The sequence below is a fragment of the Vanessa cardui genome, chromosome 4, assembly GCF_905220365.1.
Source record: "Vanessa cardui chromosome 4, ilVanCard2.1, whole genome shotgun sequence".
Classification (NCBI taxonomy): Eukaryota; Metazoa; Arthropoda; class Insecta; order Lepidoptera; family Nymphalidae; genus Vanessa; species Vanessa cardui.
In genome coordinates, this window is record NC_061126.1 from 3101632 (window position 1) to 3119511 (window position 17880).

Here is a 17880-nt window from a genome sequence, read left to right on the forward strand (position 1 = left end):
AGATTTTTTAATTTGTTTCTACCATTCTTCTGGCAACCCTACTTGATGCAAACAATTCGAAATGTTGCATTAATTGTAGCACGCGCATCCGAGCTCGTCTCGAACTATCAATCGCATCTCAAAACAATCTTGATAGTTGCTTCGTTAATTCGTACCCGCTACTTGTCTGCAGCATCTATTCAAATCGGATCAATTAATGGTTTTATTGTTAAGAAAATTGCATTGTTAAGTTTATAAACAATATATATAAATTGGTATATTCTTTTATGAATGCCTTAAATTATAACCAACTTAATTGTAAAACCATTATTTTAAAGAGTGAATACTGATGACACAACACTATAAACAAAACTCACAAATGTTCACAAAACTCCTCAAAGAAATACAAGTGTGTATTTTTAATCTGTATTTAATTCTTTTAAATTGAATTAACGCTTTTAGTTTCAAAGTGTACTTTTAATTGGTTAACGATTACCCAAAAGATTTATAGCTGAAAACGCTTGCTTAGTGGTGTGTTAACTTCTTGTAAAGGCGTAATCTTGATTAATAATACTCTGCCAACATAAATATTTTGCGCGAAACATCAAATACCTTAACAAAAGAAATAAGTAAGGTTAAAAAAATAGCTTACCATCAAAACGATAATACAAATAAAAACACTAGCCTTATCTACATTATTATTATAAATGTGAAAGTAACTTTGTCTGTCTGTCTGTTTGTCCCACTTTCATGAGCAAACCGCTGAACTGAATTTAATGAAATTTGGTGTGAAGCAAACTTAAACTACTAGAAAACATAATGGCTTTTTGCTTAACACATGACAACCAACACTTTAAAACGCAAGTGGAGCCGTGGGCGACTACTAGTATTATTATATGATGTATTCTAAAATAGCAAAAATCAAAAATCAAAATAAAAATTAACTTTATTCAAATGGGCTTTTACAAGCACTTTTGAATCGTCATTTAACAATTAAATGAAGCTACCTCCGCGCCGGTTCGGAAAGTAGATTCTACCGAGAAGAACCGGCAAGAAACTCAGTAGTTACTCTTTTTCAACATTTAAAAAAATACAGTCATGTTAGTTAATACAATTATTTAAATTAATATAATATTAATATTAAGCTTTTGACTAATAAAATTAAATGTTTTTATTTATTTCCAGGAATTGAAAGAGAGCTTCAACTATGGTCTGTTCTGCCCACCTGTCAACGGCAAGGCCGGTAAGTTCCTGGATGAGGAACGACGTCTCGGTGACTATCCCTTCAACGGACCTGTTGGATACCTCGAGGTGAGGACCGAGTGCCTTCTAACTTACCTTGTCTTTTGAAACTTCTAGAACAATCTAGTAGATTGTTCTACGAACGAAAAACGGTTATGCAATATCATATCATAATATCTTTTATTATTCCCTATATAAGATTCCGTAAAATAATATTTTTAATACATAGAATAATATGGTTGATAATGAAGAGTAATCTAGAAAACTACAGATGAAAATACGGAGCTTGTTTTTTAAAAAATGTTAAGACTCTCTTTCTCTGTTTGTATTTTAATATCTCTTTTCAAAGCATAAAAAGAGTTTTGAAGTTACATTTATTTTATATTCAATTTATCCAAAAGCATATATTTTATATTATGTCATCATTTCATTAGTAGGGTATGATATATAGTTCTTAAATTTGTTTATATTACTTGTGTTCTAAACAAAAGCTCCTTCCAAAATGTTTAGACTACATAAGTTAGAATATTTTGTGTTACATATGTTATGCCTAAAATTACTCGGACTTTTTATAATTGTAAATATTATTTTTTCCAGTTGAAATATAAAAGACGCGTGTACAAGATGTTGAAACTGGACGAGAAGACACTGAAAGCATTGCACTCGCGAGCGAATCTACGACGCTTCTTGGAACACGTGACGCACGCGCAGATAGACAAAATTACGAAGGCATGCGCCAAAGGACTCGATCCCAATTTTCATTGTCAAGATACTGGCGGTAAGTTATATTACGAAAAATTAAAAAAAATTTTAAAAAGTATAGCTTAACTTATCTTTATCCGACAAGAATAGAAAACAGCACACAAGTATCACAGTGCGTGTGGTATGGTGTTTATATGTGTGGGTGTGTGTAGTGTAAGTGTCTATAGTTTCATGAGAACTAAACAATAATATTAACGAGAATAAAGTATTTTTAAAGCACAAATACAAATTTGAATATTATTGCTATAGTAATAAAATTAAAATTCGTACAGGAATGGAAACTAAAAAGCCTTTGCATACATTTATAATATTTATAATTTTATGAAAAACGATGCACCCACAGAAACGGTATTATTTGTTACTTTTAATAGTTCCGAGCAAGAATAAATTAGCAATTAAGTTAAACAAGAGCACGAACGCTATGTCTTGTAGAGATTCAATAAAAAATAACCTCAACTTGAGTAGAAAACAATTTTTATTGTTCAAGCGATGAGATTAAAGTATAGATATAGAATAATGTTCAGATCAAATCTCATCGTAACTGCGCACGATACACCTGCAGTTACGAACTCTAGTCACGATTGCTGCAAATCTCGCTCGAATAACTCGCGGCTCGTCCATTCATAATGAAACGACTTGTTTTACAGACAGACGGAAGCCACTGTTATCAACGTATAGGTTACATGATGTTTATCTCTCATTGTTCCTCTACTTAGCACCACTAACTTATAATGGATAAATTATGCCTTCAAACGTAGACATTATCCATTGTTATAAAAACGTTTATCCTGTCTTACTAGAAATGCAGAGGTTAACCTACTAAGTCTAGAAGACATGGAAATTTTAACTTAGTAGTACCCTTGTGCCTACTACCATAACAACTACAACAACAGCCTGTAAATTCCCACTGCTGGGCTAAAGGCCTTCTCTCCCTTTGAGGAGAAGGTTTGGAACATATTCCACCACGCTGTTCCAATGCGGGTTGGTGGAATACACATGTAGCAGAATTTCTATGAAATTTGTCACATGCAGGTTTCCTCACGATGTTTTCCTTCACCGCTGAGCACGAGATGAATTATAAAGACAAATTAAGCACATGAATCAGCGGTGCTTGCCTGGGTTTGAACCCGCAATCATCGGTTAAGATGCACGCGTTCTAACCACTGGGCCATCTCGACTCTACTACCTTAAGTAGTACCCGGAATTTCGCCTGTATGAAGTCAGGATGATCAGCTAGTATGAATAATGGACGTCATTGTTCACTCTGTACAGTATAATTCTTACGGAATTCCATTGTATCAGTTCATATTGTTTTGAATACCGTTTCAATCATGTGTGGATAATTCGCGTTAAATATTCCGACCTTGAGATCGAGTGAAACTAATTGACTATTCATAGTACACATTTAATATTTCATTTTCATAATGTATTTAAATATTATTTATTATATTAATTTTTTTATATTATTGTATTTTTTATTAACGAATATAAAATGATAAAATAAAAAGAATATACCAAACGCAACATAAATTGACGACCATAACTAGCTTAAAACTGTAATGGGTACCTTTATACCACTTTTTCTTACTTCATTTATACAAAATTTTACTACTATTCAATAATATTGTCACCAAATGGTCGCGCCAATGAATGAAGATGGTGAAATAAGACCTAAAATACTCTTGAATTGTGAATTTACTCAATTTTACATAATATTTTATGTAATTATGTAAATAATTTATTAAATTATTTCACGCCCAAGTCTCCATGTGCAATCTTTTTTTCTTAAAAATGATGTCTCGCTGTAATTATTTTTTCAAACAGCCAGGAGGTTTTATTCAACTCGAACATCCTACCCCCGCTCGAAGTCAGGTTCAGGTAGTAGACCAGTATAATTTTTTGCATATTTTTTTCGTTTTTACAGAATCCCCACTTACAATCGCAGCTGGCCTTAAATCACCTGGTAAAGTATTGATCGCTCTCGTAAATGGTGGAGCTCTTCTCGACTATCGGACTAAAGATGGCAGTACAGCAATGCACCGAGCTGTTGAAAAGAACTCCTTAGAAGCAGTTAAAACTTTATTAGAACTTGGAGCGTCACCCAATTACAAAGATGGCAAAGGATTAACGCCTTTATATCTATCAGTAACGAACAAAACCGATCCTTTGTTGTGTGAAACGTTACTCCACGATCATGCGACGATTGGAGCCACTGATTTACAGGGATGGCAAGAAGTTCACCAGGTCTGAAACACATTTAACTTTTTATGTATAGCAAAATTATAGCCATATGTATTAATAAAGATTTTATTCAATTTTATTATTTTTAAACTGTAAGATTTTTAGAACTTTGATGCAATGTTAGATTATGTTCGTAGGAATTAATCTTGTCTTAGCGTTTCCCTAAGACTGTACTTTCATTTAATCGACGATTCTGATAATTAATTGTCATATACTCAAATTCCAGGCTTGTCGAAATGGCTTAGTACAGCACCTGGACCATCTGCTATTCTACGGCGCGGATATGAATGGACGCAATGCCTCCGGTAACACACCATTGCACGTTTGTGCAGTCAACGCACAAGACTCCTGCGCGAGACAGTTACTCTTCAGAGGTTGTGACAAAGAATCCTTGAACTTTGCCAACCAGACACCATATCAGGTATATTGTCTATTCAATAAGTTCTTGATTGACAGACGCTTGATTTTTGGATCATTTGTAGACCTCACTTTATGGTCTTTTACTGACTCTCATATTGAACCCTAAGTTATAGGTTATTTAATATATAAATATACCCTACTGGGTTTTTATGCTTAATGAATTCTCAGAATGTATAAAACAATTTTATTAATGTTATGAAAGAGATTCTAAATGTTTATAATACTATTATCATTACGTTACTTAAAATTAAATCCATTAACTTACAGGTCGCAGTTATAGCCGGAAATTTAGAATTGGCAGAGGTGATAAAGAATTACAAATCAGAAGAAGTTGGTGAGTCAGAACTTCTAATTATATGTGCATGGCCTGTGGCTGCTGCTTTATAATAATTATATTATATTGGATGGGACTATGCGCATTATTTTTGACTATCTGCGCCAAATTTGGTCTGGAACTTTTTTATTAGGTACGCTTTTATTTGAAAATAATTAATCTATAAATGTACTTACTGTATTGGTGTCGTGGTTTACTTTTGTCTTTTTGATATTTTTAAGCAAACCCCTATTTCCGCTATACACAATGATTCCGATGTTTTCCTATTTGACGCAGATGTGAATATCAATAGTGACTAAAATTATATCATACATTTAAATATAAGAACACTGCTTTTATATAGCATAGTGTGTATTTTTAATTTATTATATATCTAGCATAGCTGATTTAATGTTGAACTATTGCATGAGACCATCCATACTATCTATATCAAGTTATTATTATTTCTATTCCATTGCTTTATATCATAATGGTGATGGTTGTATACTAAATATTACAGAGTATTGTAACACGAGAGACACTTAATCGTCAAACGTAACCTCGTATAAATAACACGATTCGTAGAATTAAGTATTATATTATGTATACAGGTGTATTATATGGTAACAATATTTTATCGTACACAATATGTTTTAATATTTATTTTATAGCACGTTATTTTATTTTAAGTTCAGTATTTTTTCAACATTCGACTGTCGTCTATCGCTCCGGGAGATTTTCGAATTATTTTCCCGCACGTTTTTTTTTACTATTAGTTTGTTCGGTTGGTAACGAAACGATTACAGTTCCGTTTCGCGGTCCGCCGCGCTACAACCCGCGGAGGCGCTCGGGCGCGTGGGGCGGCTGGTGGAGCGCCGGCGACCGCTCGTCGCTCGCGTCGTCCACGCGCATCCCCGCCGAGCTGGACGCGCTGCTGCGCCGCCCGCCCGGCGCCACGCACTCGCCCTGCAGCCTCGACAGGCCCTTCTCGTCCGCCTCCTCGAGCATCAGCGACGCGAGCCACCCCAGCCACGAGGACGACGCCAGCATCCTCACAGGTAAAGCGTCACTCCGCCACGCCGGCACGGGCGCGCGTCCGTGCGACAACAACCATCACCATGCACCGACCACTCACGAAACCATCGTTGCATGTTCTGTGTTAATGTAAATAATCTAGATGTTTCCACGGTCCGCTTGTTCGCTTCATTCCTTTCGACTTGTTTTTAGGGTTACCTTTCTCTCTTAGGGATCCTTTCGACCCTTGCGTGATCTAAATCCATAGATGTGTGATTTGTTACTTTACCTAATTAAAATTATAATAATAATTAAAGCTATAGGATTATAAAAAGTACCTCCGTACATTCCGAGAAGGACTCGACATATCGACTAAATTAACGTCGATGTATAAAATCGAAAAGTAGTCAGTGAAACGGAGACCGGGCGAATGTCGTGACGGTGGAAATGACGCGCGAGCGCGGACGTGTCGGCAGATAAGAGCGCGGGCGACACTAGCGACATCATCTCGGACTCGAGCGGCGTGGGCACGAGCACGTCCGACACCACCACGTGCTCGCTGCAGGGCGGCGCCACCGTCGTGTGCCTCACGCCGTGCGAGCCCGCCGCGCCCGGACACCTGCGCCTCAACCAGGGGGACATCATCGAAGGTACACTCGAAACTTTGCTCTGCTATCCATTCAGACGTAGGAGCGTATAAGTAAACCACATCAAAAATATAAATAATTTAGATTAAGATTTTATTTCAAGTAAAAGAAAAACTTCGACAGTTTTCAACGTTATAAGTAAAACGGTGTTCTCAAGGAAGTGAATGATCATATTTTGCACTGACTAATTTAATGTTTGCAATTTTGACTAACATGCATAAAACAGAGAATGAATACAGGCATTTGACGCTCTGAAGACTCATGTAACACGTTACAATACATTTGTCCATACATTAATAACAAATACATTCACAAAAATAACAAACCTTTTTTAATAATATTCAAGCTTGATTTGTGTGAAAAACGCAAAAAGAAGATAAAGAGAAAATAACTTAATTTGGGAAACAAATGTTTCACTGAAACGTTAACTAAAAAAAAGGTGGTCCGAAAATACTTTTCAAAATGTTACTCTGTTACCATTATCCCACCATAGAGGTTTATTTCTAGAAACAAAAACTATTTTAACTCTTGGCTATGACACAAAAAATATAAAACTATAACCAACCACATGTAACCACCGCAGTAACTGGAGCAACGGATGAAGGGTTACTGGAGGGTACCGTTCGAGGGTCGGCAGCTAGCGGGCTCTTCCCCGCGCACTGCGTGCAAGAAGTGCGGCTGCGGCAAAACGCACACCTGCACCAGGTGGGTGACATAGCTTTACAACAACAACAACAACAACAACAACAACAACAACAACAACAACAACAACCTGTAAATTCCCGCTGCTGGGCTAAAGGCCTCCTCTCCCTTTGAGAAAGTTTGGAGCATATTCCACACGGTGGAATACACATGTGGCGGAATTTCTATGGAATTTTGTCACATGCAGGTCTCCTCACGATGCTTTCCTTCACCGCTGAGCACGAGATGAATTATAAAGACAAATTAAGCACATGAATCAGCGGTGCTTGCCTGGGTATGAACCTGCAATCATCGGTTAAGATGCACGCGTTCTAACCACTGGGCCATCTCGACTCTCACATGGCTTTACATGGATAGCAAATTACTATTTTACATTGTATTATATAAGAAAATAGTTGACGAATAATAGAATACTATAACGCCGCTACGCAGTTCCCATTCAACATATTCGTTAATTTTATAAACATTGTGCATTTTTTTATATTACTGTCCGAAATTAAAGTTTATGCATTGTTAATGTCCTTTAATGGGACTGACTTACCAGTGTTGGACAAAAGTCCCAAAATAAAATAAGAATAAAAAAAAAATGTCCTTTATAAAAGTACTGAATATTATAAATTTGCTTCAACGAGTTTGATCGCAATAATAGGCGATGTGTAACAACGTGATTAAAATGTTGTACTACGACTAACGTCACAAAGACGTAACGAAACGTTTAATTTGGATGTTTGCTGTTTTCAGGTCCTTTCATCGGGGCCTATCCACCACTCACGAGTAACGGGTCGGAGAGAGATGGCACTGAGTAAAACTTACAGTGCCACTGCGCCTAGGATAAAGAAAACGTAAGTACACGGCCAGTAAAATAGTTAGGATGTTTTTCTTTAAACCTTAGCGCCTACACTCATAAATAGATAGTTCAATTAAAATTTTAGTGATTCAAACATTTTGTAAAAAAAAAACTTTTTCGTTGCAATAATATTTCAAGTAAGGTGATACTTATATATTCTATCCTGGGTGCAAATATACTGCTCCGGGTTTGGAAGGTCGAATCAAAATCTGTTAATATAATAACAGCAATCTTTTGTTTAATATTTGGCAGTGTTTATCGCTTATAATTACGAATAAACTACTCCGAAATTTTCCGATTGGGTCAAATTTGCCATTCTATTGAATTATGATAATTGAATAATGGATAGTACACATCTAAACGCGCTTGCACTTGTGTACAACAATAAATATAACCTGTGTAGTTGGTTTCGCATACAAGTCCTGGTCAAAATCAAACAGGCGAACAACGGCATAAGCCATAACAAATATAATAATAGGTTGGGGAAAAAGTTTCTTCGTATTTTATATGAAAATTCAAAAAGTTTGTTTTATAGTTTATTTACATTTGACTAAAGTATGTAGGTGCCATTTTGTTACATAACTTTTTGCCATCTTGTTGGTAGTAACATGATCCCATTGCTGTAAAAAATTTTGGGGCTTCTGATCGAAAATCTGCAACAAGCGGTTTTGGCAGTCCTCTCGTGATGTTAACCTGACACTGCCTAAGGAATTCTGCAGAGACCGAAACAGATGAAAATCTGAAGGTGCAAGGTCAGGACTATACGGCGGATGCATTAATACCTCCCAGCCAAACTCTCGTAATTTTTGTTGAGTGGCTAAAGATGTGTGAGGTCTAGCGTTGTCATGGTGAAAAACCACACCCCTTCTGTTGATCAATTCTGGCCGCTTTCTCTCAGTTTCTTGCTTCAATCTCATCAATTGTTCGCAATACAGTTCTGAATCGATGGTACTGCCGGGCGGTAACAGCTCATAATGAATGATGCCCTTCCAATCCCACCATACACACAGCATTACCTTGTTGCGAGTTAATCCGGGTTTTGCCACAGTCTGTGAAGCTTGACCGGCCTTTGACCACGATCTTTTTCGCACGTTCTTGTCGTATGTGATCCACTTTTCATCACCAGTTATCAGCTTCTTCAAAAATGGTTCGGTTTCATTACGTCGTAATAAAGAATCACAAATGAGTACACGGTTAATTAGGTTTCTTTCAGTGAGTTCATGAGGCACCCATATATTGAGCTTTTTTGTGTACCCAGCTTTATTCAAATGAGTCAAAACCGTTTTGTGGTCAATTGCCAGTTCTTCAGCTACATCGTAACTACTAATATGCCGATCTTGCTCCACTTTTTCAAAAATGGCATCAATTTCGTCCGTAACAGGGCGACCAGAGCGAGATGCATCATGGATATCAAAATTTCCGGCTTGAAAACGCTTAAACCAAACTTGCGCTACTCTCACAGATACTGCATTAGGTCCATAAACATCAATTTTTTTCGCGGCTTGAGTTGCATTTTTACCTTTTTTATAGTAAACTTTTAAAATGTATCGAATTTCTTCTTTAGATTCACTCATTTTAACAACAACAGAAACAAATGAAAATCACACAAATTCCTAATTTGAATTTGGAAGTGCCTTCTTTAAAATTAAAACTTTATAATGATACCAAAACCAGCCAGATACAAATGGTATAGCCAAAGAGATTTTAGTACAAGTTCATACATACTATATGCGAAAAGACTTTTTCCCCAACCTAATAATACACAGTCATAGGACCAGATCTAACTGTTAATATAAAATACTTATCTGTTTAATACAACGTGTACATTGTTTTATTATAATTAATTGCAATATAAACAAACGTTGAAGTTTTGCAAACAATACAATATGTATCAAACAAGTTGTCAGTTGTGAATCAACCTTTAATCAATGTGCATCCCGAAGCATATCTGCAAACGGGCCTACACTAGTACTCTCGGCTTAAAATCAATATGTTCCTCAAAAATTCTTCGGAAATTCTTAACAAGAAGCAAACTGTATGTATGCATTTTCATCAACACCAAATCACAAAAGTAATCATTCGATTTAAAATGAAATCAGCCTACTTTCGAGATCACTAATGTTTCGGCTGAAGAGTTATTTGTTTGTTAACATATATACAATAATATTTTCGTTTAAAGGGTGCAAACCTAAACTCGAGAAGTTTTCCCGTGCACCCTGCGTCATCGACTCTAATTATTACAAAAGTAAAAATTGATTAAAAAAAAGGATATTCGTCTATATATATATATATATATATATATATATATATATATAAATATTTAGTTGATATTCGTCCGGGTACTAAAGCATTCCGGTTGCAGGTACGGCAACATGGAGACGCGCACGGTGGTGCTGCACCGCGCGCGGCGCGGCTTTGGATTCGTGCTGCGCGGCGCCAAGGCGTCGTCGCCGCTCATGGAGCTGCGGCCGTCCGAGCGCTGCCCCGCGCTGCAGTACCTCGACGACGTGGACGCGGGCGGCGTGGCGGACCGCGCCGGCCTGCGCAAGGGCGACTTCCTCGTCGCGGTCGGTCCCGCACACACGCGCACGCACGCACACATGCAAACACACGACACGTCATTACAAATACTCGTTACACGATCGATCCGTTAATCACATGACGTTTTTCCTATACGATGCTTTTATTTCTTAAATTCAAAGGTTCGAACATCGAACATTTCAATTTCACGTGTAAAATATACGAAAATATATGATACTGTTTTACTATTGAGATGGTGAGATGGAATAAAATCGACATTAACACTGTCAATGCAATCACTCTTCTCTGTTTGTTTGTTTATTAAAATTAACGTTCGGATATTACGTTGAAATTGTTAGTAAACATACATGGAAACCTTTCAATTTGTGATTCACTACTACTGTGTAACTATTAATCACTTTTAATCACTACTTTTAGTAACACTTTTTTTTATTTTATATATATATATACATATATATATTTATGGTATAGGTTGGCGGACGAGCATATGGGCCACCTGATGGTAAGGGGTCACCATCACCCATAGACAATGACGCTGTAAGATATATTAGCTACTCCTTACATCGTCAATGTGCCACCAACCTTGGGAACTAAGATATTATGTCCCTTGTGCCTGTTGTTACACTGGCTCACTCACCCTTCAAACCGGAACACAACAATACTGAGTACTGTTGTTTGGCGGTAGAATAACTGATGAGTGGGTGGTACCTACCCAGACGGGCTTGCACAAAGCCCTACCACCAAGGATGTATTGTATGATAAAAACCGAATTGCTAACACATATAAGTTAAATTCAAATAGAAAGTCTTGAAGTAGTCTTATAAAACCGTGTGTGCTCCCCCAGATCAACGGCGAGGACGTATCGGCGGCGTCGCACGAGCACGTAGTGGAGCTCATCCGCGGCTCCGGCGCGCTCGTCTCCATGACCGTCGTGTCGCTCGCGCACGGTAACCCCGGCTTTATTTTCCCCCATTCAATTGTGAGGATTGCTACTTATTCCATGTTAATCGAAATATTTTAATACCACTTTGTACCCAGCAGTAAGCAATGAAATCAACATGTGCACGGTACCCACGAGTAAATCACAAAATCAACTGTCGAGTTCCGGACGGCCGTATGCCGCAACCTTACCTCGGAAAGCGGCGGGTGGTATGTTATTTTTTATTTTACTAGAGCTTAACACATTTTCGAAAATCGTAAAGAAACAGATTAATTAGATAAACAGCCACTAATGTAGCTTAAGGAGACAGATATAACCCTTACCCCCCCCCCCGCAGGCCGCAGCCCCGCGCCCGCGCCGCCGCGCCGCGACCCGCGCACCACGCTCAGCGTGGGCCGCGCGCGCGCCAAGTCCATGGTCGCCGGCCTCGGTGAGTGCCGCGCCCTCGGCCTGGCCCAAAGTAAAAGTAAAAAAAAAGTAAAGTAACAGCCTGTAAATTCCCACTGCTGGGCTAAAGGCCTCCTCTCCCTTTGAGGAGAAGGTTTGGAACATATTCCACCACGCTGTTCCAATGCGGGTTGGTGGAATACACATGTGGCAGAATTTCTATGAAATTTGTCACATGCAGGTTTCCTCACGATGTTTTCCTTCACCGCTGAGCACGAGATGAATTATAAAGACAAATTAAGCACATGAATCAGCGGTGCTCGCCTGGGTTTGAACCCGCAATCATCGGTTAAGATGCACGCGTTCTAACCACTGGGCCATCTCAGCTGGCCCAAAGTACCTATTAGATATCTGGGCTGCCTATAGCTATGGAGAACTATCAATGTTGAAATCTTTCTTAAAATATAAATCTCGAGGTCTATGAGCCTGTACTTTTTATATAGGTAGTAAATCGGTTTTACGTTTTAATAATGTATATCTAGTTAATTGAGATAATTGGTATCTTATAATTAGAAAATGGCGGTGAAAAGGAAGAGAGTTGCGAGCCTTTAAGCGTTGCCGGCAAGTCGTCGTCTGCTGAATCTGTTCAGTTACATGGGGGCAGCAATAGTGAGTATTTACATTATAGTTTTTGTTGCGACTGTAAATACATTACATTAAATTATACAAAAGTATTTTATATTTATATTTGCGATTCAACGGGGAAATGCTGCTAGCATTCTTGCCACCAACGCGGTCAAGATTTATACAGTAACTAGTTTTAGTTCATATTTGTATATATATTTAAGCATTTAATGTTGTTAATTCTTATGTTATTAAATATTACTTTTAGTAAGTTAAAGTAGATAAATATTATTCTATACTAAAGAATTAACAACATTAAATGCTTAAATATATATATACAAATATGAACTAAAACTAGTTACTGTATAAATCTTGACCGAGTGGAATGGTGGCAAGAATGCTAGCAGCATTTCCCCGTTGAATCGCAATTCCGATCCTCTGGGCAAAAAACGAACCAGCCCTCCTGTCACCAGTGGAGGCAATGAGGCGAGGTGTTATACTTTTGATGAAGCTTTTTGCACCACTACTCCAAGGGCCAAGAATATATTCTATACTTAAAAAGAAGTTTAGTTGATAACATTTCACTTTAACAACGAGATCAAAATGAGCAAGACGTGAGTATTAACGCGCGCGCCCCGCCCTTAGCGAGCGCGGCGTCCGGCACGCCGCCCGCGCCGCGCACGGCGTCCATCCGCGCGCGGCCGGCGTCGGGCCGCATCACGGCCGCCGAGCTGGAGGAACTGTTCCAGCGCCAGGCCGGCGCCGACAACGCGTGAGTACTCCCCTGCACCGAATGATTCCCACAGTATTGTTCGATAAGTTAACGAACAAAAAACGAGCAAATCTACTTAATAAATTTTACCGGGATATATGTCAAGATAATAATATATAATAAATAAATAATAATAAATAAATATGAGACAACATCACATACATTACTCTGATCCCAATGTAAGTAGCTGAAGCACTTGTGTTATGGAAATCAGAAGTAACGACGGTACCACAAATATCCAGACCCAAGACAACATAGAAAACTAATTGTAATCTACATCGACCGGGACTCGAACCCGGGACCTCAGAGTAGCGTACCCATGAAAACCGGTGTACACACCACTCGACCATGGAGGTCGCCAAATAATAAATAATACAGACCTTAGAAACAACAGTAACTAAACCTGGCACGAATCACAGGATGCCTTAGAAATTATGAACAGGATGCCTTAGAGTTAATGAACCGACGCGAATAACCGACGGCACTTCTACGTGTATTGATAATGTGTTCTGTGACTGTGAAATATATGAAGTATCAATTATAAATAATTTAACTTCTGATCATTGTGGTCAGAAGTTTTCATTAAAACACAAAGAAATAAATCATTTAAAAAAAATAACATACAGGCCAATAACGGCTAACAAATTACATTGTTTTAAAGATATTGTGGCTTATAAATTGTCTAATCTAGATCTTACGACACAGGATCCAAATGAGCTTTATAATTCATTTTTTGAAGTAATACTAAAAGAATTTAACAATATATTTAAAATGAAATCATGTTATAGTAACACAAAATTAAAGTTTAGTGACTGGGCTACTGTTGGTATTTATAAAAGTAGAAATAAATTATACGACTTATATGATATGAGGCGGTGGAATCGAAGCGTAGCCTTTTTAGAATACGTCATTAAATATTCCAAAATTTTTAAAACAGTATGCATTTCTGCTAAGTCCTTATATTTAAAGAAAAAAATCCTGAATTCTGATAATAGAATTAAAGCCACATGGGATGTTATTAGTAGTGTTAGTGGAAAACCCAAAAAGGAAATGATACCAATAGAATTGAACACAGGTAGTAGATACACGAGTTCTGAATTAGAGGTTGCTAATTTATTTGAATCATTTTTTGATAAAGTACCCCATAAAATAACATTTCATTTAAAATCATCTACATCAAATGCAGCTAGGTTATTAAATAATAGTGTTTCTAAATGCGTTATTGATTTTTCATTTGAAACGGTTACTGCAATAGATGTCATAAAAGTATTTAAAACTATAAATATTAAAAAAACTAACGACATATGGGGCATTTCGGTAAAATTTTTTAATAACATCATATACGATATTGCTCCGTATATAGCAGTAATTTTTAACAAGAGTTTGGACACGGGTTCATTTCCTAACTTGTTAAAATGTAGTAAAGTTTTACCACTTTTTAAAACTGGAAACAGAAGCGATCCCGGTAATTACAGGCCTATTTCAATACTCCCATCCTTAAGTAAAATTTTCGAAAAAATTTTTTAAATCAACTTCTCGCCCATTTCGGTACAAATGCTATTTTTCATGGTGAGCAATTCGGTTTTAGAAGAGGTCGCTCGACAACTGATGCGGGAATTGCGCTTCTCAAACATATTTACGATGCTTGGGAGAAATCAAAGAACGCTATTGGAGTATTCTGTGATTTATCTAAAGCATTCGATTGTGTAGAACACGAAACGCTTCTTTATAAGCTCAAATATTACGGTGTTAAAGGTAAAGCTCTTGATCTCATCGCTTCATATTTAAGTCAAAGAATCCAGCAAGTTTTCATAAATGGAATAAAGTCTTCTGGATCTACGTTAAAAATGGGAGTTCCACAAGGTTCAATTTTGGGTCCCTTTCTATTCCTAGTATATATAAATGATCTTCCTTTCTATGTTAAGGGTATTTGTGATATAGTGTTGTTTGCTGACGATACTTCGCTGATTTTTAAGGTTGACAGGAAAAAAAATGACTATGACGATGTGAACGGTGCATTATCACAGATACACAATTGGTTTACAGTAAATAATTTAGTTTTGAATGCTCAAAAAACAAAATGTGTAGTTTTTACCCTACCTAATGTTAGCAAGCAAAATTATAATATATCTTTAAATGGTGACCGTCTTGAAGTAGCTGATACTACGGTGTTTTTATGAATAGAATCGGATTCCAGACTTCAGTGGACCTCTCATTTATCATCCCTAACAGGAAGACTTAGCTCCGCAACATACGCGGTTAGAAAAGTTAGACAACTAACTGATATTGATACCGCTCGTTTAGTTTATTTTGGTTATTTTCACAGTATTATGTCATATGACATATTACTTTGGGGTAACGCTGCAGATATTGAATCTGTCTTTATTTTACAAAAGAGAGCAATTCGGTTTATTTATAATCTTGGAGCTAGAGACTCTCTTCGGGATGTTTTTAACAGAGTAGGAATACTTACTGTTGCGTCGCAATATATTTACAACAATATTATGTATATTCACAGTAACATTGATCACTTTGATAAAATCAGTGATAATCATTGTATATACACTAGAAGTAAGGATAAACTTATAACGCCAAGTTTCCGACTCCGCAAAGTCAATAGATCCTTCTTGGGGCAAGGTATCCGTTTCTATAATAAAATTCCGCAGAAATTTTTAACTTTGCCGTTTAGTAAATTCAAATCGTTTGTTAAAAATACATTGGTAGAAAAAGCATACTATTCGATACAAGATTTTGTAGATGATAAAAAAGCGTGGAGTTAATACTTGTTGACTTCCAAGCAGGATACATTAATTGAAATAATTGTATTTAATTAACATGACGTTGTATTTTTTAAATGTTAAAAAAGAGTAACTACTGAGTTTCTTGCCGGTTCTTCTCGGTAGAATCTACTTTCCGAACTGGTGGTAGCTTCACTTAATTGTAAAATGACGATTCAAAAGTGCTTATAAAAGCCTACTTGAATAAAGTTTATTTTGATTTTGATTTTGATAGGACTTATACAGAGTCTTCGATTGCGTTCTAAATGAAACCCTAGACAGCAAATTACTATTCCAATAATATAATTTAAAGAGTCGAAAACCAAACAAACCATAGATACAAAAAGTAATTATAATTTTATTAACTAAAAATAACCAAACCACAAAAGGCAACTATCAAATCCGAGTAACGTTTCCCGCGCCGTCGTCCACAGCAGCAGCAACAGCGCCATGATGACGCGCTCGGCCTTCCAGGGCGGCTCGGGCTCGCCGCCCGCCTCGCCCGCGCGCTCGCGCGTGTACGCCTCCGTCGCCGAGATGAAGCGCAACAAGGGCAAGGTACATCTACCATTGTATTCAGTCGACTAATACGACCTCGACAGTTCCAGAACAAATCCTCTGAAACTTAAGAAGGACTATATCTGTTTTTTTAAATAAGGCAATTGTTTTTAAGTTTGACTTTTTGGGAAACCAGGTAAATCAAACGACTTAAAACCCCCAATTACTTGAGTTGCACTGCATTCTTTTTCAATTTTCATCTTTTTGTCTTAGTTGTGTAGGTCCCATAAGAGTCTTCTTGACTATTTTGTGAATAGTGCGACCCCTTTTGTAATCGCATATTACATTACTGTGTTCATAGAAATAATCCTGTAATTTTGGAAAAATCCTATACCGCACGTAATTCTACATTTCACGTTTGGATGAATATTTCGCTAGATACTTTGTGTAATGTATTTTAGCAAATATAAAGTGTACCTCAGGAGAGTAAAGACTCAAGCGACACGACGCGTGATTCCAGGTGTGGAGCAAGACCGCGTCCCTGCGCCGCGACTTCCACTCCACGCCGGACCTGGCGGCCGAACTCACGGCGCACCCGCCGCGCACGCGCTCTAGCGAGGACGTGCACGGTACACGGCTACTTCGACGCACTCATTATAACGAACTTATATAACTCCACTTGACATTTTCTCTACTGAATAGTGTTCTAATATACTAATGTATAGTAGGACACAAATTAGATGTAGCATCGGAAAATGCAATGGAATGAAATTAAAACCGATTACTGCCGATTTACACAACCAATAGAAATAGCTCCCTAACGCGCCATTCGACGCTATTCGTCGCTATAGATTCACGCGTCAGAGAAAGCAAGTGCATGTAAATCGACGTGTCAAATTGACGAATATATTAGGTCATGTGATATTACAAGTTATTACGTTTGTGCAAAGATCATATTCGTATGAGAAATAAATATTGATAATTTGGTATAGCGTACTCAATTCGGATGTGATCGGTTTTACGAATTTTGCCGATGCGACTTCTAAGTTGTGTCGTACTATATCTGTGTCAGTATCAATGATCATTTGAGATGTCGTTGGTCCAGAGGCAAATACAGGAGACCAACAAACATATGATGGCATGACTGTGAATACTAATGAGCTATCACCGTGCG

The 17880-nt window shown here is 37.4% G+C and overlaps 1 protein-coding gene across 8 annotated transcripts in view; it reads left to right on the forward strand.

The window, feature by feature from the left end:
- Nucleotides 1-17880, forward strand: part of LOC124544496 (SH3 and multiple ankyrin repeat domains protein 3) — a 210386-nt gene that overhangs the window by 187750 nt on the left and 4756 nt on the right. For 4 of the 8 annotated variants that reach the window (XR_006967538.1, XM_047123079.1, XM_047123082.1 and 1 more), the window contains 17 exons: nucleotides 1165-1290; nucleotides 1819-1999; nucleotides 3908-4227; nucleotides 4451-4645; nucleotides 4912-4978; nucleotides 5764-6015; nucleotides 6448-6621; nucleotides 7202-7323; nucleotides 8062-8162; nucleotides 10530-10734; nucleotides 11553-11655; nucleotides 11747-11857; nucleotides 11986-12078; nucleotides 12609-12704; nucleotides 13305-13431; nucleotides 16643-16766; nucleotides 17227-17335. Coding sequence is in view for 7 of the 8 variants with exons in the window: in XM_047123079.1 (XP_046979035.1) it covers nucleotides 1165-1290; nucleotides 1819-1999; nucleotides 3908-4227; nucleotides 4451-4645; nucleotides 4912-4978; nucleotides 5764-6015; nucleotides 6448-6621; nucleotides 7202-7323; nucleotides 8062-8162; nucleotides 10530-10734; nucleotides 11553-11655; nucleotides 11747-11857; nucleotides 11986-12078; nucleotides 12609-12704; nucleotides 13305-13431; nucleotides 16643-16766; nucleotides 17227-17335 (2506 nt within the window). In the remaining variant the exon portion in view is untranslated. The remainder of the gene's footprint in view (nucleotides 1-1164; nucleotides 1291-1818; nucleotides 2000-3907; nucleotides 4228-4450; nucleotides 4646-4911; nucleotides 4979-5763; nucleotides 6016-6447; nucleotides 6622-7201; nucleotides 7324-8061; nucleotides 8163-10529; nucleotides 10735-11552; nucleotides 11656-11746; nucleotides 11858-11985; nucleotides 12079-12608; nucleotides 12705-13304; nucleotides 13432-16642; nucleotides 16767-17226; nucleotides 17336-17880) is intronic. The other 4 variants (XM_047123085.1, XM_047123086.1, XM_047123081.1 and 1 more) reach the window with 3 other exon arrangements.